The sequence below is a fragment of the Lissotriton vulgaris genome, chromosome 5 (assembly GCF_964263255.1).
Source record: "Lissotriton vulgaris chromosome 5, aLisVul1.2, whole genome shotgun sequence".
NCBI lineage: Eukaryota > Metazoa > Chordata > Amphibia > Caudata > Salamandridae > Lissotriton > Lissotriton vulgaris.
The window spans coordinates 1275853345-1275875622 of record NC_141693.1 but is presented as its reverse complement, the minus strand read 5'-3'; the positions used below and the strand labels follow the sequence as shown (position 1 = coordinate 1275875622).

General features: G+C 42.8%; 1 protein-coding gene across 2 annotated transcripts in view; it reads left to right on the top strand.

Annotated features, from left to right (window-relative positions):
- Positions 1 to 22278, top strand: part of PTPN7 (protein tyrosine phosphatase non-receptor type 7) — a 418932-nt gene that overhangs the window by 271274 nt on the left and 125380 nt on the right. For both annotated transcript variants that reach the window (XM_086923125.1, XM_086923126.1), the window contains one exon: positions 16380 to 16517. In XM_086923125.1, coding sequence (XP_086779251.1) covers positions 16380 to 16517 — 138 coding nt within the window. The remainder of the gene's footprint in view (positions 1 to 16379; positions 16518 to 22278) is intronic.

The following is a 22278-nucleotide window of genomic DNA, read 5'->3' as shown; positions in this document are numbered from 1 at the left end:
TGGAACATGATCAAAACTTGTCAGAGCTGAAACACGTAATGGCGACAAAGCAATACATATATGGCAAGCACAGAAGTGTGGTCCGTATCTGTTTTTGGTGAAAAGTACCTGGAATCGACGGAGGTGGTGATATATATATATATATATATATATATATATATATATATATATATATATATATATATATATATATATATATTCACTGAAAAAAACATAGGTTTCAGGGACATTATAGTTAGAAATTAGCATTTAAAAAACCTTAATTCACGGAAAAAACTTAGGTTTCAGGGATGTGATAGTTAGTTGGACATTGCACGCATAGAAAACCATAGAAATTCCCCTTTTACAATTAGTTTAGCTAACTATAACTCGCGCCCCCACAATGCACAGCTGATGACGTCACAAATTACATCATTCATGACATGGTCAGTGACATCACTGATGACATCATCCAGTAAATGTGTGTTTGTATACAATGTAAATATGTTTTATATATATATATATATATATATATATATATATATATATATATATATATATATATATATATATATATTTTTTTTATTTTATTTTTTTTTTTTTTTCACTGAAAAAAACCATAGGTTTCACACCAGTTATAGTTAGGAATTAGCATTTAAAAAACCTATTAAATTCACTGAAAAAACCATAGGTTTCACACCAGTTATAGTTAGCTGGAAATTTTACGGACATAAAAACATTGAAATTCCCACGTTATAGGTAGTTGGACTCACTATAACTTGCGCGCCTGCAATGCACTGCTGATGACCTCACATATTACGTCACTCATGACATGGTCAGTGACATCACTCATGACATCACTGATGACACCATCCAGTGAATGTGTGTCTTTCTAAAAAATAAATATGTTTTATATATGTATATGTAAAGGTCGATGGAAGAATAAATGTTTAAAAAAGTGTCTAAATTGATGTTTTTTAAAAAAAAATTGATTGGTTAATTGGCTTATTAAGTGTATCTTAGTGAATACATATATTAGCGAGTAATGTTTAAATATTTAAATATATGTATCAGTGTTTCATTTTGTGAATAATTGGCTGCATGGGTTGGTGAGTAGCTACATGTGTGTGTATTTGGGTTATTAGATTTTTTTTGGTATCAGTATGAGTGTCTGTATGGTTTGGTGGGGGTATTACTTAGCACATAGATGCATCAATGACTGACTCACTGTTTGTATGTGTTTTGAAGACAGCATATGTGCAGGACTGTATGGGTGGATTAGTGTGTATATGTGTGTGTTAGTGAGTGAATGACTGTCTCACTAGTGTCTTTATCATTAACGACATATGTTTTAATCTAGTATATGTGAGTATTGATGTATATAAGTGAGTATATGTGAGAGTGAGAGATTGTAAGAGTTCCTGTTTAAATAAGTATGTGTTTCTGTAAGTGATTGTTTAAGAGAGTAAGTATGTGTAAGTTTCCTTAGAAGTAAGGTGGTAGTGTGTGTATAGCTGTATATGCAAATAAATGGATGTTCAATAGTTTATTTGCATGTGTGAGTATGTGTGTGAGTAACTTTTGGATGACTGTCGGTGTGTAACAGGATGTATAGGTGCATCACTACATATGATGAGTGAGTATATGTATGAGTGACTATATAGAACTGTTGGTGAATGAGTGGATGTGTATATAGATGGTGGAATTACTGAATTGGTTGTTGTAACTGGTATGGGTATCTCCATTTTTTTGAAAATGTTAGTTTCTATTTTTGAATATGTGTTTCAAGGGTTACATTACACTGAAAGGAGGTCTGTCACTCTGTCACAAGGATGGTGTCATCAGTGATGTCATGAGTGATGTCACTGACCATGTCATGAGTGATGTAATATGTGACGTCATCAGCAGTGCATTGCAGGCGCGCAAGTTATACTGAGTCCAACTAACTATAACGTGGGAATTTCAATGGTTTTATGTCAGTAAAATTTCCAGCTAACTATAACTGGTGTGAAACCTATGGTTTTTCAGTGAAAATATATATATATATATATATATATATATATATATATATATATATATATATATATATATATATATATATATATATATATATATATATATATATATATATATATGTGAGTGTGTGTATCAGTGTCTTGGTGAGTGAATGGATGCCTCAGTGGTACATTTGTGAGTAACTGCATATGTGAAAGGCAGTATATATGACTGTTGGACTCTATAAATGACTATATGTGAGAGTGAGTGATTGTGAGAGTGCATGTATGGATCAGTGTGTGCTTGTATTAGTTATTGTATTAGAGTGTAAGTATGTGTTAGTATATGTTTAAATAAGTGACATGGTATGTGTATAACTGTACAGGTGAGTAAATAAAAGTGTGATTCATCATTTCTATTTCTGACTAGGTGTGTGAATAACTCTATGAATGAGAGGCGGTGTGTTAGTGTCTGTATAGATTTGTGACTGGGTATGATAATGCTGTATTGATGGCTGACTGTATGTATGAGTGACTGTATGGGTGAATGAATAGATGTGTGTGTAAACCTAGGAATTACAGAGTGGATATTTACTAACTGGTATTAGTGTGTTCATGGTTTCGAAAATTATATTCTGTATTTTAGAGTGGGCGTATCAAGTGTTATATTAGGGTCATATGAGGTGCATCAGATTTTCATGTGGATGATGTCATCAGTGATGTCATCAGTAATGTCAATTGAGATGTCATAAGTGATGTCACTGACCATGTCATGAATGATGTAATATGTGACGTCATCAGCAGTGCATTGCTGGGGTGCGAGTTTTAGTTAGCTGAACTAACTATAACAGGGGAATTTCTATGGTTTTCTATTAGTGAAATGTCCGACTAACTATAACGTCCCTGAAACCTATGTTTTTTTCAGTGAATTTCTAAGGTTTTTTTAATGCTAATTTCTAACTATAACATCCCTGAAACCTATGGTATTTTTCAGTGAATTTCTAAAGGGTTTTAAATGCTAATTTCTAACTATAACGTCCCTTGAAACCTATGTTTTTTTCAGTGAATTTCTAAGGTTTTTTAAATGCTAATTTCTAACTATAACGTGCCTGAAACCTATGGTTTTTTCAGTGAATTTCAAAGGTTTTTTAAATGCTAATTTCTAATTATAATGTTCATTAAACCTATCTTTTTTCTATGTTTTTTAATTATCGTCCTATTCTCAACCTGGTGAAAACTGCAAATCTCACCACTCTTTCATCAGCACCTTCCGCGAACAAAATCTCTACAACTAATGCTAATGATATGCAAAGTAGGCATTCCCGTGCAAAAAAACGAAAATACTACTTCCCCATATTTTAAAATACCAACCAAATCTGCAATGCGATCCAAAAAGCAGGCGATAAGCCGAGTTAGCTGTAACAAATTAACATCAACCTTTAACGGGTGTAGGGAGGTCTACCATCTACTGCATGAATTGGACCCAACTCACAGCCACATGTAAAGACCAACATGTGATAGAGCTACTGATCATGCAGCTCCAACACCCAACAAGGCCACAACACCCACCGCCACCACCACCAGAACCTCCCCCCCGGACCACCCCCCTACTACCACAGAGGCAGTGCAATACAGGACAACGGCCCTTCCCAAAATGCCATGGCTTCTCAGCCACACAATAGCTGAATGTTGGGAGATGTAACCAACTATATATGAAGGAGGCAAGTCACCCATCAATAATAATGCACACAATGCCAAATGTAATGCTGATGTGCTGCACAGACCTCACTATGCAAAGCCCAAACCTCTCCATGTGGAGATATACTATTGATACTTGTAGTGTAGTGCGCAGTGGATGCAACCATGTTACCTCAGGCAGTGGGGAAGATCTTGGTCATGTAGCTGTGTTGTCCCCCCCTGGAAGCGGAAGTGGAGTGGACTGGTTCAACGTATGCCATTCCAGTGTAGGAGTATGAATAAATAGGCCGGGCCCTAGGTGTGGTTCACTTGTGGGAAGACCAATGAGCCTGTCAGAGCGGCAGCCCTCACCCTGGCACGTGGCTGCCACCATGACCACGGGTCTCCTCCACACAAGCCCTTTGCGAACCCAGGGGCACAGCACCGCTGCCTTATGTCTGTACTGACTACTGCCTTCGATCTACACTGCGGACACCCGGGCTCACAATTCAGATGCAGAGGTGATTGCAGATGATGCAGTCCAGTTCGCAAGACACTTTGCTCCCAGTGCGGCATGCCCGACCGGACCAATCATCATCACAGGCTGCACACACGCTGTGTGCTTCAGGTGCTACTAACTAACTGCACCATAAGTCATCGTCACGTGGCCTTATCAAGGCAGAATTCATTAGACAAAAAACATTGCTCCTAGTGGGACCACTTATCATCGCAGGGTGCACACACGCTGAGTACTCCAGGTGCCACTAATTGTGCAGCTCAACTCAACGGCACGTGGCTGTGCGCCCATCCTGACTGCAGCCTCCACCCTACACTGGGGATAACACGGTTCATAATTCAAGATTAGTAGCGACGCAAATTGTGTGAGACTATGATGGGTTAAGAAGACCAAATGCTTCCAATCTGTGCAGCTCAAGTCAACGTCATGTGCCTGTGAGCCTTTGCTGACCGCTGCCCTGGCATACACTATGGAAGGCCGACGACACGTGGTGCCAACTAACCCTGTTCAACACAAGCCGATCCCACATGTGTAACTGTGTACTGAATGGCAGTGACCCCAAGTACGTGGCACCGACCACAGCACCACTCCCTTTGATCAGTGAGGGGTATTTCCATATGCAGCTACATAGACCAGTAGGCAAGTAACTATCACTCCTACACCCTACATATTATCCTTTAAGTATCCTTGCTTCAAGAACTTTTTTTTATATTAGTTATAGGTTTACTACAATGACCAAATTAATCTTTAAGTGCAAACCAACATGGAATAGCAATATACACTGTCGGCAGTACAGCTCTCAATTCCAATTTTAAATGTTAATTTCTAACAACAAGATTGTACTCAGAAAATACAACACTTCGTCAGTGTATTCTATACTTATTTCATCTTTTCATGATACACCCACGCTGCGCTCAGTAGGGCACACAATTAAAATGATTTCTTCATTTATTAACTACAGAGTCCACTAGGCAAGTAACTATTACAGGCCTCAAATCTAGATAATATCCTTTAAGTATCCTTTCTTCTTGAATAATTTTTATATCAGTTATAGCTTTAGTACAATCACCAAATCCATTTTCAAGTACAAACGAACACTCATTAGCAGTCTAAACTGCGGGCAGCAGAGCTCGCAGTATGAATTTTGGACACGTGGTGCCAACTAACCCTGTTCAACACAAGCTGATATCACATGCGTAACTGTGTCCTGAGTCCTGAGTGGCAGTGACCCCAAGTCCATGGCAGCGACCACAGCACCACACTCCCTTCGATTAGTGAGGCATATTTCGATATGCAAGGCCGGCGACACGTCCTCCCACTAACCCTCTTTAACACAAGCCCATACCGCATGTGTAACTGTGTCCTGAGTCCTGAATGGCAGTGACTCCGAGTCAGAGGCACCGATCCAGCACCGCACTCCCTTCGATCGGTGAGGCATATTTTGATATGCAAGGCTGGCGACACGTACTCCCACTAACCCTCTTTAACATAAGCCGATCCCACATGTGTAACTGTGTCCTGAGTCCTGAATGGCAGTGACCCGAACTTCATGACAGTGACCACACCACCACACTCCCTTTGATTAGGGAGGGGTATTTGCATATGGAAGGCCGGCGACATGTGGTGCCACTGAACCTGCACTACGCAGGCTGGTTGGGCCACCAACATATGCACTTGGCTATGGGCCCTTGCTCACCGCTACCTCTGGCCTACACTATGGTCAGCACACCTCACAATTCAGATAGAGTCCTGATTCAACATGACGCAGTCCAGTAGGCAAGGTACATTGCTCCCAGTGCGGCCCGTCCACACAAAGCACCATCACAGGCTCCTACAGTCTCAATGCTTCTGGTGCCACTAACCCTATTTAACGCAAGCTTATCCCACATCTGTAACTGTCTCCTGAGTCCTGAATGGCAGTGACCCCAACTTTGTGGCATCGACCACAGCAGCAGACTCACGTCGGTCAGTGAGGCATTTTTATTTCGATATGCAGGGCCTGTGAGACGTACTCCCACTAACCCTCTTTAACACAAGCCGATCCCACATGTGTAAGTGTGTCCTGAGTCCTGAATGGCAGTGACCCCAAGTCCGTGCAAGCAGCCACAGCACCTGACTCCCTTCAATCAGTGAGGCATATTCCCATATGCAAGGCCGGCGACACGTAGTCCCACTAACCCTCTTTAACACAAGCCGATCCCACATGTGTACCTGTGTCCTGAGTCCTGAATGGCAGTCACCCCAAGTCCATGGCAGCGACCACAACACCATACACCCTTTGTTTTCTGAGGCATATTTCCATAAGCAAGGCCGGCAACACGTACTCCCACTAACCCTGTTCAAAACAAGCCCATCCCACATGTGTAACTGTGTCCTGAGTCCCGAATGGCAGTGACCCCAAGTCTGTGGCAGCGACCACAACACCATACACCCTTTGTTTTCTGAGGCATATTTCCATAAGCAAGGCCGGCAACACGTACTCCCACTAACCCTGTTCAAAACAAGCCCATCCCACATGAGTAACTGTGTCCTGAGTCCTGAATGGCAGTGACCCCAAGTCTGTGGCAGCGACCACAGCACCTTACTTCCTTCGATTAGTGAGGCATATTTCCATATGCAAGGCCGGCGACACGTACTCCCACTAACCCTCTCTAACACAAGCCAATCCCACATGTGCAACTGTCTCCTGAGTCCTGTATGACAGTAACCCGAACATCGTAACAGCGACCACAGCACCTGTCTCCCTTCGATCAGTGAGGGGTATTTGCATATGGAAGGCTGGCGACACGTAGTTCCACTAACCCTCTTTAACACAAGCCAATCCCACATGTGTAACTGTCTCCTGAGTCCTGAATGACAGTAACCCGAACATCGTAACAGCGACCACAGCACCAGTCTCCCTTCGATCAGTGAGGGGTATTTGCATATGGAAGGCTGGCGACAAGTGAACCTGCACTACGCAGGCCGGTGGGGCCACCAACGTATGCACGTGGCTGTGGGCCCTTGCTCACTGCTACCTCTGGCCTACACTACAGTCAGCAGAGCTCACAATTCAGGTAGAGTCCTGATTCCACATGACGCAGTCCAGTAGGCAATACACATTGCTCCCAGTAAGGCCGTCCACACCAAGCAGCATCACAGGCTCATACGGTCTCAATGCTTCTTGTGCCACTAACCCTATTTAACACAAGCCAATCCCACATGTGTAACTGTGTCCTGAGTTCTGAATGGCAGTGACCCCAACTTTGTGGCAGCAACCACAGCACCAGACTCACTTCAGTCTTATTTGTTGTTCTTTTCTTTAAATGCATTTTTTATATGTAAATCTAAACTTGACTAAGATTCTTCTTTGTCCAACCGCACAGGGACACTTCTGGGCCAAAGAAGGTTGTTGGGAGTATGTTGGTAATGTGGGAAGAGGGTGAGTTACCTGCTGATGTGGGGTGAGGCAGCGTCAAAGGGGTATCTATCACAGAAAGAACTCCGATGTGTTTTCACAAATGCCTCGGACAGATGCCACCTGACGGACTGAATCACAAAATGATTCTTTAATACTTATGTAGTGTGAGTTCTGAACAGTTCGCACCCAGGGTCACAACGGGACAGCTGCGACCCATCTGCTCGACTCACAGACGCAGTACTACGAGCTGTCTGTGTCATTGTAGCTATCCCTGCCCTGTTCCGGCGTACGCCATGCCACACCACTCCAATTACATTCCAACGTTGACCCCACATAGCTACCTGTCGCAAGCGAACTTGCTGTTGGTGTGCAGGTCAGTGGTCTAGTTCTCAACATCTCAAAGCCACTCCCTGAGGGCAGGTTTGCACACACACCACACACATGCATCACAGGCCATGTGACCACGCAAATATAATAGATCGACAACGTCACTTCCTTTATTGCTGGTGCTGACTGGATGGAGGACGCTCCATGGGTCTCAACCATAAAGAGTCCTTGAAAAGTTGTGCAGGTTAGTCACACCCTGAGCTGTATGGCCGTCAGGGGCCTACCATCCCCTTGGCGCGGACTTGAGATGCACAGGGTTAGTGCCACTCGAAGCTCATGTGGCCATCAGGGGCCTACCACCACGTGACACGGAATTGAGTTCCACAGGTTTAGAGGCACCAAAAGATGATGTGGTCTCCGCCATTGATGACTCAGGACTCAGCGACATGTGTGAGATCTGCCAGGTCACGGAGAAGATGATGTGGGCTCCGCCATTCATGACTTACTTGCTCATGGATGCGCAGGGGCTGCAGTGTCTCTCTCTCTCACTCTCTCTCTCTCACTTTCCTCTCTCTCTCTCTCTTCATTCCTCTCCTTGTATCCTCTCTTCCTTCTCCCTTTCTCACTCCCTTTCTTTCCTTCCCTCTCTTTTTCTCTCTGACTTTTTTTCCTTTTCTGTTTCTCTGTGTGTTTGATTGGTTCAGATGCTCCGTCCATCACCACCCCCTTTTGTACCGCTTTGTTCGCCATAAGTTGGCAGGGTATGCTCAGACGTGAGTCCCTTGCTCACTTTGCCACTGGATTCAAGCAAGCCTGACTGAAGAGGGCTGTAATGCCAGAAACCGGTCCTAGGAAGCTTGTCTCCGGTCCAGGGAAGGCATGGCTTGGCAGTTCGGGCTGGACTGTTCCCATGATGCACAGGGTCAGACTGATTTGCATACGGCCATGTCTGAACTGGGGTGGCAGAGTGGGCTAAAGAACGGCGATGGATTAAACCCAGATATGTTGACTGGGTGTGAGTGTTTGATTGGTTCAGATGCTCCGTCCATCACCACCCCCTTTTGTACCGCTTTGTTCGCCCAACGCTGTCTGTATACCGCTTAGGAATCCTTCCTGGTTTTTCCCTGTGGAATGTCCACTGATGGGCACCCCCAAGGTGAAGCCAGGCATCCCAGCGCTGTTGGGGCCGTTGTGGAGATTAAGCAAGCTATTGCCCAGAGTTGCAGAGTGGGACCCATGATTAGAATAGGCACCGAGGCGAGAATTATCAGGTCCGAGGAAATTGAGCCCAAGACCCTCCGAGGCGGGTATTGAACCCTGGTCCCGGATCAGACCTCTGCATCAGGGTCTGCCGCTCTAACAATTTGAGCCACACTTCTCACCAATCCCTGAGAAGGATTCTTTGAGGGTCCTTTTCATCCTATATATCTTGAATTCAATCGGCCTTTTCCCTAAACCGTTGTTGATATGATGTACAATGGGTGGTTCCATCATGTAAGAGCCTCCTTTGAGGCATTCAATTAATCTAGTTAATGGCAATGTGTTTTACAATACCGATAAGCAAAGTTGACATGTGTACTTTTGTTGAAATGCACACTGGTACATAGTTAAGTCATCATAACTTTTGGCTTGCTGTTATGGCACAGTAATACCACCCAGCGTTGGACTGGTCTGTTGGACAGTATAGCATGGCCAGATGGACTGCTCTGACAATCCAGTGTTTTGAGCAGTTCTTTTGTTCTGTTGGCTTTTATTGTCCTATGTGTTGTTTGGAAGCACCCAATCCTCCTTTGTTACTACACTGTTATCAGGTGGTGTTGCACAGTAGGTTGCAGTTGAGCTGGCAACAGTGACCACTGTCTCAGTAGGTAGTTATAGTTAGGACCAAGTTTCTATAGGAAGAGCATTTTTTGTTTTTAACTTTTACGTCATTTGATGAATCTTCATGACATTTTCCAAACTAATTCTTTGTTCAGATCAGCTCCTATGTTGAAAGTTTGGGGGTGTTTCGTCAAGGGGGAACCGAGAAAAAAGGGGGGTCCCAAAACATGTTTTCTCCATGCAATTTCCATAGGAAACTTTAGACAAGGCTACAGGTCGAACGGGTGAACGGAATTACCCCAAATTTGGCAGGGAGAAGGGTCTTGGTCTAGAAAGCACGCTTTTGTTTATTTGGTGTAAATCCATTCAGACGTTTTGGAGAAATATCAAAATTTACAGATATCGATATTTGGGTATTCTGCCATCTGATTGGCTGAGGCGTTACGAGCACAAGCTTGCTGCTCATTGGCTGCAAGCAGTGTGAGCGGTGCGAGCGGTTGCAACTAGGAAGTGTTGGCAGCCATGTTGTGATTCTGTTGAAGCAAGTAAGGGGAAAAAAGGGTGACAAAAGTAGGAAAGAGGAGGGTAGGAGCACTGTAACCTCTGTGCGGTGTTTAGGGTGTGCTATACAGGGGGTGCAAAGCGAACTACTCATACCTGCCGGACTGAAAGTGCTGGGCTACGGAATTTAAGTGAGGTATTGCCTAGAGTCTGATGCTGCTAAGGTGAGCGGTACAAAAGGGGGTGGTGATGGACGGAGCATCTGAACCAATCAAACACTCACACCCAGCCAAGAGATCTGGGTTTAATCCATCACAGTTCTTTAGCCCACTCTACCACCCCAGTTCAGACATGGCCATATGCAAATCAATTTCCTTGGACCTGATAATTCTCGCCTCGGTGCCTATTCTAATCATGGGTCCCACTCTGCAAGTCTGGGCAATAGCTTGCTTAATATCCACAATGGCCCCAACAGCGCTGGGATGCCTGGCTTCACTTTGGGGGTGCCCAGGAGTGGACATTCCACAGGGAAAAACCAGGAAGGGTTCCTAAGCGGTATACGGACAGCGCCGGGCGAACAAAGCGGTACAAAAGGGGGTGGTGATGGACGGAGCATCTGAACCAATCAAACACTCACACCCAGTCAACAGATCTGGGTTTAATCCATCAGGGAAAAACCTGGAAGGGTTCCTAAGCGGTATTCGGACAGCGCCGGGACACCTCCGTTGGAGGTAGCTGTGCGCTTTACAAATGGCATTTACATTTACATTGGTCATTAGTTATTGAATTCTGTCCCCTCTGGTATCAGGATAATACACTTCTAGGAGTTTTTCAAAATTGAAATGAAAAGGCTTCTAATCCAGTACTTACTCTCAATATGACTTTGATCCCCCACAAAGATCAACTAAAGATCAAGGAACTTAAGGAAGAAGGGTTTCGGCTTTACTGGGGCTTTATCCATTAATTAATTATTACCATTTGACGATTTTTGTCTATCTCTGTGCAGCTGAAAATTTACCTTCATATGCATTCGACACCCCTTGTGCAACACATTCTGGTACACCGTAGCCCATTGCATTTTGCCTCGTAGTGCTGCTTTGCCATACATCCTGTTCACGGGTTCGCACTTTTGGCTTGATGTGCCAAATCTCAAACAAGTAATTGGTGTAACAGGCTCTAACATCTGTGTGGGTCATGCAGGCACCATAGAAACCCATAAATAACTAAATACGTACATACATATATAAGTAAATAAATAAATAATGATTAGTTTCTCCATAATACAGATGTAACCTATAAGGACCCCCCCCCACCTCTTTAAAATGTGTAGGTGTGCTCCGATTGGAACATAGGAGAGAGGCTTGAGACTGCTTTCTCTGTACAGATGCTGCCTGCCGCCCTGGATGCCTTATCTGCTCTAGGAGAGGCAGTGAGGCCTCATGCCCCACATGTCAACTGGTTGAAGAACTCAAATATGTTGACAGTGGGAGGAGAAGGGCGGGAGATCTGCACGGTGGTATGTTTAGCAGCATCTCTGCAGAGTGAGAAGGAATATGTCATGGACAGCACTAACAACCAGCTGAAGCAGAAGGTTCATCACACATCATTTACTCCCAAAGACAACCCAGAGTTCATCCTTTATTCAACCAGTAGACCCCGTCAAGCTCCTGTTTGTTGCTGAGAGGCTCAGGATATCGGCAATGACTGGAAAATGGATGTATGACGTTACAACGCGTTATTTTACAACGCAGACCGTTACATCGCAATTTTTACAACGCAGGATCCATTACAATGCATGCCTTTACAACGCATGTCATTACATAGCAGATACTATTACAAAGCATGCCATTACAACGTAAGTATAGGTAAGTATATCTTTTTTAAAAAAATGTAATTAAGTTAATTTTATTAATTTAATTTAATTAATTTAATTTTATTAATTTTGAAAAAGTAATTAATGTACTTTAATATAATTATTGTAATTTAATTAATATTAAAATTGTAATTAATTTACTGTATTTAATGTAATGTAATTAATGTAATTTAAATAAATTAAGAATTGTAAATAATATAATTTAATTTAATATAATTAATTTAATTTTAATAATTTAAAAATAATAATTTATTTAATTTAATTTCATTTAATTAATGTGATTTAATTAATTTATAAATTGTAAATAATATAATTTAATTTAATTAATTGAATTATTTAAAAAATGTAATTAATTTAATTTAATTTAATTAATGTAATTTAATTTATGTATTAATTGTAAATAATATAATTAATTTAATTTAATTTAATTTAATTAATTTTAATTAATTTAATTTATTTAAAGTCGTGATTTTGAAAAAAAGTAAACCCTAAAAATACCCCTGTACCCCAAAACACAAACCCAGCCCTAAAACAAAAAAATACCCCTGTACCCCAAAAACCAAACCCAGCCCTAAAACCTAAAAATACCCCTGTACCCCAAAAACCAAACCCAGCCCTAAAACCTAAAAATACCACAACAGTTGTAAAACTGCTAAAGCAGACTACACAAGAAAAACTGTGACGGATGCACAAAACTGCCCAAAGGTGCTATTCTCTGTTGTCAAAAAATTGACTGGTGCTAACTCTACCCCTCCTCCTCCGGCACTTGATGCCACTCAGTGCCAGTCCTTAGCGGATTACTTTATAAATAAAGTTGATCTTATCTATGAAAATTTCACTACACTTCCAGGTACTACGCATACTGCCCCTGACTTAGTCCAGGAATTGGAAAACACCGACACTGACGCAGTAGTCACTACTTGGCAGCCCTTAGATGCCATTTCCTTCCTCTCCTGTCTAAATAGTGTGAGATCGGGCTCCCCACAGGACGCTCTCCCGGCCAAAATACTAAAACAATTAGATCCCCTCACTCATCCCCCCATCATTAAATTACTCAACGCTTCTCTGAGCGAGGCCCATGTCCCACAACCTTGGAAACACGCCATGGTTGTACCGTTATTGAAAAAACTGGGTGCAGATCCTTCAAATCCTGCTAACTTTCGTCCTATATCTTTGTTGCCAATCTTCTCAAAGATACTGGAGAGACATATAAATTCTCAGCTCTCCAAACTGGTTGAAAACACTGGTTTTCTCCATCCTTCTCAGTCGGGCTTTCGGCCTAGGCATTCAACTGAGACAGCCCTCCTGGGGGTGACAGAGAGTCTTAGGCACGGTGTCGATCAGGGAAACACCATGGCGCTCATCCTGCTGGATTTGAGCGCAGCCTTCGACACCGTGTCACATTCCATCCTCATTGACTCCCTGAAATCTCTAGGTGTGGCAGGCCAGGCCTTGGCCTGGCTGGTGTCTTTCCTTAACGACCGAAGCTTCCAAGTGTTTTCTTCCAAAGCAGCCTCCGCCATCTGCCCATCCACCTGTGGCGTCCCCCAGGGCTCAATTCTCAGCCCTTTATTATTTAACATTTACGTTAAACCCTTGGCAACTATAGTCGAACAAGCTGGGTTAACCCTGTTTTCCTACGCAGATGACACCCAGATCGTCTTCTCCTTATCAGGGAGAGACGTAAACAACATCTCCGCACTCAAGTCGGGCCTCACTCGTGTGGCCGATTGGATGCGGAGAAATTGTCTCAAGCTGAATGGGGAGAAGACCGAGGTGGTCATTCTGGGACAGAACAAACATCTATGGGGTCCCCGCCATTGGCCCATCGAACTGGGAAATGCGCCTACACCATCCACTGCAGTTCGCAACCTGGGTGTCATTATTGACGACAGGCTAACTATGAGACAACAGGCTACTAAGGTTTCAGCCATCTGCTTTTCAACTTTGCCGTGGCTCCACAAGATTTTGTGGATGCTCCCCCTCTCCTCTCGCAGAACTGTAGTCCAGGCACTTGTAACATCACGCCTGGACTATGGTAACATTCTCTATTTGGGCGCAGATAAAGCCACCATACATGTGCTGCAGGTGGTGCAAAATGCGGCCGCGCGCCTGCTAAAGAACATACCCAGACGCACCTCAGCCACTGCCGCCTTGCGTGACCTCCATTGGTTGAACATCCCAGAACGCGTTAAATTCAAGGCACTCTGCCACATGTTCAAGGCTAAGCAGGGCAGCGCCCCAGTATATGTTCAGGGGCTGGTAAAACCCTACAGACCCCTGCGCTCACTAAGGTCATCGGACACTGGCAATTTCACAGTACCAAGATGGAAGCTGACAAAAATGGGAGGCCGATCCTTTTCTACTCTGGGTCCTAAATACTGGAACTCCCTCCCATTGGCATTAAAATCTGAGACCAACTTACTCCGCTTCCGTAAGGCTCTGAAGACTCTGCTCTTTACTAAGCGTGACCAATAGTCGGCTGAGGCCTCAAGTCAAGGTGACACTCCCTCTTTCTTCTACAGTCTATCCCTGGCGCCGGGAAACCCATTGTGGGTAGCTGTGCGCGATACAAGCTTAAATAAATAAATAAATAAATAAATACCCCAAAAACCAAACCCAGCCCTAAAACCTAAAAATACCCCTAAACCCCAAAAACCAAACCTAGCCCTAAAACCTAAAAATACCCCTGTACCCCAAAAAACAAACCCAGCCCTAAAACCTAAAAATACCCCTGTACCCCAAAAACCAAACCCAGCACTAAAACCTAAAAATACCCCTGTACCCCAAAAACCAAACCCAGCCCTAAAACCTAAAAATACCCCTGTACACCAAAAACCAAACCCAGCTCTAAAACCTAAAAATACCCCTGTACCCCAAAAACCAAACCCAGCCCTAAAACCTAAAAATACCCCTGTACCCCAAAAACCAAACCCAGCCCTAAAACCTAAAAATACCCCTGTACCCCAAAAACCAAACCCAGCCCTAAAACCTAAAAATACCCCTGTACCCCAAAAACCAAACCTAGCCCTAAAACCTAAAAATACCCCTGACCCCAAAAAACAAACCCAGCCCTAAAACCTAAAAATACCCCTGTACCCCAAAAACCAAACTTTGCCCTAAAAACTAAAAATAAATATATTTATGTACATTTAATATTGATCAAATTAATTAAATAATATTAAATAAAATAAAAAAAATTATATACTTACCTATACTTACGTTGTAATGGCATGCGTTGTAATAGCATCTGCTATGTAATGACATGCGTTGTAAAGGCATGCATTGTAATGGATCCTGCGTTGTAAAAGTTGCGTTGTAATAGAAGTCCGTTGTAAAAGTTGCGTTGTAACGGTGCAATACCACTGGAAAATACCAGTGTAGACTTGAAGGACTGTTTACACTGGACCTGATTCACAAAGGTAAATTTACCAACTTTATTTTTACTATTTCTTTCGTTAATCACAAATTTACGAGTTTAATTTTACAAACAGTAATTGGGGCAGAGAACTCTGTACATTAAAAGATAGGATCTTTTTATGTGTGAACTCTCCTAAAATTATTATTAGTAATATTAAACTCGTACTTTGTGAATGCCAAAATATAGCAACTTCACAACAGCAGTAAGTTTATCTTTGTGCATCAGGCCCATTATGCTGTTGCTGCTGCTCTCACGATGTCTCAAACGAGGGCTATCAAGGGCAGTGTTTTGAAGCATCAAGCTGCTACCCAGAGATGTCAGTCCTATCCCTGACTCAGTGCCACTTGCATATTAATTCACACAATACCAGTTGGATAACACAGTTGGTTGCACACCAGCTGTTACAGCCTTAGTCTAATTTATTTTTAGGACCAAATAAACTGCTTTGGTGAGTGAGTGAGTGAAATAGTGAGTGAGTCAATCATTACATAAATGTAATTGTTGTATTTGGTTCTGAGTACAGGTGGTATGCTCGAAAATCCATACTTATTGGGTAAAGGGTATAATGCTCTTTGAAGTATGGTCCAAAAACATACATTTTCTCTGTATATTGCCAGCGTCCTATTTCTGTTCATTGTTTATAATCGCCCATTAATAGTCCTATGTGGACAGTAAATGAGATACCCAGTAGTACTGAACAAGACATGCCTTGCACACTCAGGGATAGTTTTGTAGGTCCTGGGCCAGCTCTGATTGGCATGATTGACCTGGATGACAGGTACCTCTTGAGATAGCAGCTCAGTTGCATCTGTGTGGATCTCTTCTTTTGCTCTGAACTAACATGCAATTACTCGGGTTCTTGCTTCCAGGGCTATGAAGGACGGGAGAAGGTATTCATTGCAACTCAAGGACCCATGCTGAACACAGTGAGCGACTTCTGGGAGATGGTTTGGCAAGAGGATGTTCCAGTCATCATCATGATCACAAAGCTGAAGGAAGGGAAGGAGGTAGGCTAAGACAGTAAAATCCCCCTATAATACACAGGGTACAGTGCCCAGAATGTTTTGCCTATATCCAGTGGCTGGAAGGAACCTCATTTGTTAGTCCCGGCATGCTAAACTCTTTTAAAGAGGAATTAAGCCATAATCAGTATTGAATCTATTTTCCATTCACTCAACACTTTGTTGACAGTTAAAAAAGCAACATTTTATATTTTTCTGTCAAAACATCAGTAGCTTCCTATGTTCACAGCTCAGTTGGGAGAGGGTGAGGCATTCCAGCTTGTATGACCAGGTGCATTTAACGAGTTTCCATTACTGGTGCTTTTATTGCATAATTAAAAAGGTCCGAGGCTTTCCAAATGGAAATCATGGACAGAATATTTGACACATAGAATTTGGTAGGTCATTGTACCTTCCTTAATTGGGACTGTGGTAACCTGGACAACGTGGCCCCCGCTCTCAGAAAACAACTCATGCTAACGGACCACGCTTGCAACCTATGCATCATACTCAACTCTTGGCTCACCAAGAACGGCCAGATCAACGCTGTGTCCTCAACTTGCTTCAACACCCTCCGCATACTTCGCAAGACCTTCAAATGGATCCCCCAAACGCCAGGAAGACTGTCACCCACCCACTCATCACCAGCAGACCAGACTACAGAAACCCCCTCTTTGCTGGAATTGACAAATAACTTCTCCGAAACCTCCAGACCGTCCAGGATTCCGGAGCTAGACTTATCCTCGACATCCCACGACATGACCACATCACCCAACACCTCCACGACCTCCACTGGTTTCTTGTCGAAAGAAGAATAACCTTCAAACTGCTTACACACGTCTACTAAGCCCTCCATAACACTGGACCCCAATACCTCAACAAACAAATTTCCTTCCCAGCCTCCAAGAAAAACCTCCGCTCTGCCACACTAGCCATGGTCCCATGCATCCAGAGGGCCATAGCATTTGGCAGATCCTTCTCCTACCTCACAGCTAAGACCTGGAACAAACTCTTCCACCGCATCCGACGAAGTCTGACACAGCACCAATTCAGAAAGGATCTCAAGACCTGGCTCTTCGAATGTCCTGTGGAGTTTCGCGCAACCCCACTCCCCCCTCCCAGATGCCGTGAGACCTTAACAGGTGAGTTGCACGCCTTTAAATCCCTGATTGATTGACTGACTTACATCCATTCACTGTGCAATAAGCTCTTCAAAATGAAGGTAGGATGAAGGTGACTGTTGGACCTTGAGTAACCTTGTGTTGAGACTTGTGCGAATGAAGGGTGAAGAGATTGCTTAGCCCAAGGCTTGTAGATCACACCCTTTATCAGGAGTGATTCTATAGCTTGGTGAATCATCTTACTGGCTTGGTAAGACCATTTCTGATCAGCTACAGTGCAAGGAATTCTGGAGTCTCATTTAAAAAGTTGCTGTTTACAATATTATTTTACGGTCCATTGTTATGCGGCCCACTCTTGTAGGCACTTGTGCAGCTACCAACAGTCACATTGATGTAGCACCGTTCCTGGCTCTGGCATCTACTTTATAAGAAGGACCACCAGGGCTGCATAAGTGTATATCTCTGTTCTTGACATCAAATCTACATCCTTTTCCATAAATTCTCTGTATCAGGAATCAATGACTTTTTGTGGAAAGGTGCTTTGTAGTAAAAAGTCATTTTGGCGTGGATAATGATTCAATGAAAGATGATTTGCCACAGGCAGGACAGGTCTTTCGAACTTCTTACTTTTCCAGGCGCCCATTTGGCCCTTTCTCCAGCCAGTGATGTACATGTGTTAAATAGGTCTGGGTATAATGAATTGACAAAAATTACTTGCGCTACTTTTGGCCCAAACAGTTGCCTGTCGTCAAATAAGCAACCGCCCCAATTTTTCCAAAAGAACTTCAAGAAGAGAAAATGGATATCAGGAAATGATTTGTCGGCAAATTAAATTTAAACCTGGAAGTGGGCTCCATAAGGAATCATTTAATGGAGAAACAGGTTAAAGGCAAACAACTATAACTCAGTCTTAGGAAACCTGAACTGCTTATTGAAATAAGAGAGCTTTCAAGTTAAAATATTCGCAATTCAAATATCTATGTTGATTTGATTAGATTGATGCATTTATAGACTGCCAATTTCAGGTATTATGCAGATTTCTTGTCCTATTCCCATTAATGAGTTAATAAAAGGTAGGTCACACTTGAAAATTGAGTTGCTCACACACAACCAGCAGACCGGTGTGGTGTATTTGCAAGTGTATTTGCAAGTGTCAGCATATATATTCTTGGGGTGGGTTCTAAATTTAGGGAGGATGCACGTGTAAAAGTTGCAGAACACCAATTTGGATATTTTTGGATATTCACTGACCTTGGAAGGTAGGTTTCTACCATAGAAGGGTCCTGATTTACTCCTGTTAGGGGCAGTATTGAATCAATTTCCATGGTGATAAATGGGGATGAACATAACGAAAACCGGCGAGGGGGTAGAAAAAGGGGTTCTGCCTAGGAAAAAATATTTTCTCCAGGAAGAAATAAGTTACATGAAAATGCACAGATGCATTAATTTCTTTATTCGAAAATGTATACCTTTTACATTTATACACTGAGTAAGTACCTTTTGGGAAGCTGTCACAGTTGCAACTTCCCAGACGACCCTGAAATCATTTGAGAATTACAAGAAAGGTTCAAATGTACTCAAAGCAATGACGTAAGCCTCCAAGACTTTGTGAGTCAGATCGCACAGCAGTAAAATGGCCCTGTCAGAACAGTGCTACATGCCCTGATTTTCACTTACATGTATGTGCCCTTTCTCTTGCCTAATAAGTGAATGCTACTGTGTCTATTTGTAGTGTGGTTGTGCTGTGAGGGTCACATTTGTGGGTTCCCAGGACACAGGTGTATGTGAGATATCTATGAATAAAACACGTTTTGCTTGCCTGGCACAATCAATGGACTCTCAATCATTTCTTATTACCTGATTCATAGGCTCCAAAGGAATCCTACTGACTCAGAAAGCTCAATGAAGGACACTCCTTCAGACCCATCGGTGCCTATCCTCTTTGCCCTGCCTCCATGTGCCCTATGACACTTAGCGAAGCCACACTCCGCTTATCATTTGTGTTATACACTTTACTGATACACGCAGCAAACATCTCACCCCAATGGCAAATGATTCCTTTATCATTGAATATCTGAAGGGCAATTGGCTCTCACGTCATACATCAATACATCTATTTAAAGGAGCCTTCCAGCAGATCAAGCTAAGCAACATTTTAGAATGCTTATTGTTGGTGATTGTTAAAGAGAGTTGTTTTCCCTTCACTCTATGGCCCCTTTAAAGTTCTCTAGTTGTGCTCAAACCTTGCTTTGCTGGTTGTGCCGTTCAGTACAGCCCAATTACCCTCTGTATATACTTTAATTCTGCTTCAGACTTGAGATCCTACACACAGTTGTTCTGTTTCACTCTTTCTCACTGGGTTTAGAAACTCCACATCAGGGCCATATATACTTTGATTGAGTGTCTCATCTTACACCACTGACTTTATACACGATTCTGTTTCCCCCTCTAAACTATCTTTGTATGCTTATGTTCTTAACCGTAAACCACAAGCCTATATATTCTAATATTCCCTCAACCTGTTATAACTGGATTTTCATAGTTCACTTGTTTCTTACGCCTTGTATCATTATCTTCTTCAGTTGGGCCTGAGTCTCCACCCCTTCCATTATATTCTTTGATTATTTCTCACTCCTTACTCCCTGGCCCTCTATGGTCCATTTTGTGCAATGCAAGTGTGCAATAACAATAATAATACATTTTTCACCTCACTCCTTGTGTGGAAGGCTTCATATATTTCAATGTTCCCCAAAACTTTACACCATAACGATCACATATTATGTCATTGGCCTATACAGTTCAATTGTGCCTCACACATTAAAGCACTGGCCTTATATATTACACTTGTATTTCACACCTCAAATGATGGTCCTTACATGCTTTCAATATATCTTACACCTTCCAAAACTGTCACATTTAATTCAGCTGTGAATCACACAATGCCATGTGCACTTTAATGATGTTGAAAAAGAAAACATACACTTTGGAAAGCTCATGAAAGCCTAACACATGTTTATGCAAAATGGCCTGCAGGCATCAAAAAAATGGGCTAACATGATGACTTCATTCTTCCTGTAAGATATCTGCCTTTTCTGCGGGGTCACCACAGACGTGAGTCCCTTGCTCACTTTGCCACTGGATTCAAGCAAGCCGGGCTGAAGACGGCTGGAATGCCAGAAACCGGTCCTCGAAGCTTGTTTCCGTGCCAGGGAAGACATGGCTTGGCAGTTCGGGCTGGACTGTTCCCATGAGGCACAGGGTCAGACTGATTTGCATATAGCCATGTCTGAACTTGGGTGGCAGAGTGGGCTAAAGAACGGTGATGGATTAAACCTAGATCTTTTGACTGGCTGTGAGTGTTTGATAGGTTCAGATGCTCCGTCCATCACCACCCCCTTTTGTACCGCATTTGGCCGCCATAAGTGTGGCAGGGTATACTCAGACGTGAGTCCCTTGCTCACTTTGCCACTGGATTCAAGCAAGCCGGGCTGAAGACGGCTGGAATGCCAGAAACCAGTCCTCGGAAGCTTGTTTCCGTGCCAGGAAAGACATGGCTTGGCAGTTCCGGCTGGACTGTTCCCATGAGGCACAGGGTCAGACTGATTTGCATATAGCCATGTCGGAACTGGGGTGGCAGAGTGGGCTTAAGAACGGTGATGGATTAAACCCAGATCTTTTGACTGACTGTGAGTGTTTGATTGATTCAGATGCTCCGTCCATCACCACCCCCTTTTGTACAATATTTCGTTTTCCAGCAACAAGCCTCTGCTGTAAGCCATTTCAACATGGCGGCCCACTTGGCATTCAACAGTAATAACACTGCATCCGCCACACTGGTGGATGTATTTTAATTACAAAGATACCCCCAAGGCAAGTGGAGCTCCCTATAATTATGGTGGGTTCTATTGCATGTCCTCCATCAGTCAACTCTATTTGGTCCCTGCCAGGTATACTGCCAGAACAGAGCAAGATAAAAAGAGGACACCAAGTGTGGTAAGCATACATGAACAAAGATATTAATGCTGGTCTAAAGGTGCACAGAATGCTGCAATAACTTCTGTCCAGACTATTTATTTTCTGTGTAAATAATTATTTTGTGTATTTAACATTAATAGGCAATGGAACAGACAGTTCACAGGCTTTATTTACATTTCTCCATGAATCACACTGCCTAACAAGAAAATATGCTTCCCACACCAGATTTCAGTGACTAAATAGTGACAATTATGCCATCCCCATAGAGGCTACACTTATACGACTTAATGTAATAAAATGTGTTTGAATGTAGTAAAGTGAACCTTCTGATTAGAGATACAAACTACAAAACCATTCCCTTCAAATCGCCTGTAAGTGCTGTTTGATGCATACATGTCTCTTAACTCAACTTAATGTTGTGGTCACGGTAGTCAATTACCAGTTACACTTACTCCAAAATATAGGGCCCGATTCACAAACGTAATCTGAGACAAAATCCTAAATTAACGACTTTCGCTATTCACAAAAGGCATTTAGGAGTGTTAAAGTTAAAATTCCTAACTACACTACTCCTAAACTGAGACAAAATCCTAACTTTATGAAAGTCGTAAAGTTAGGATTTTGTCTCCGATTACTTTTGTGAATCGGGCGCATAATGCCCTTATTCCACT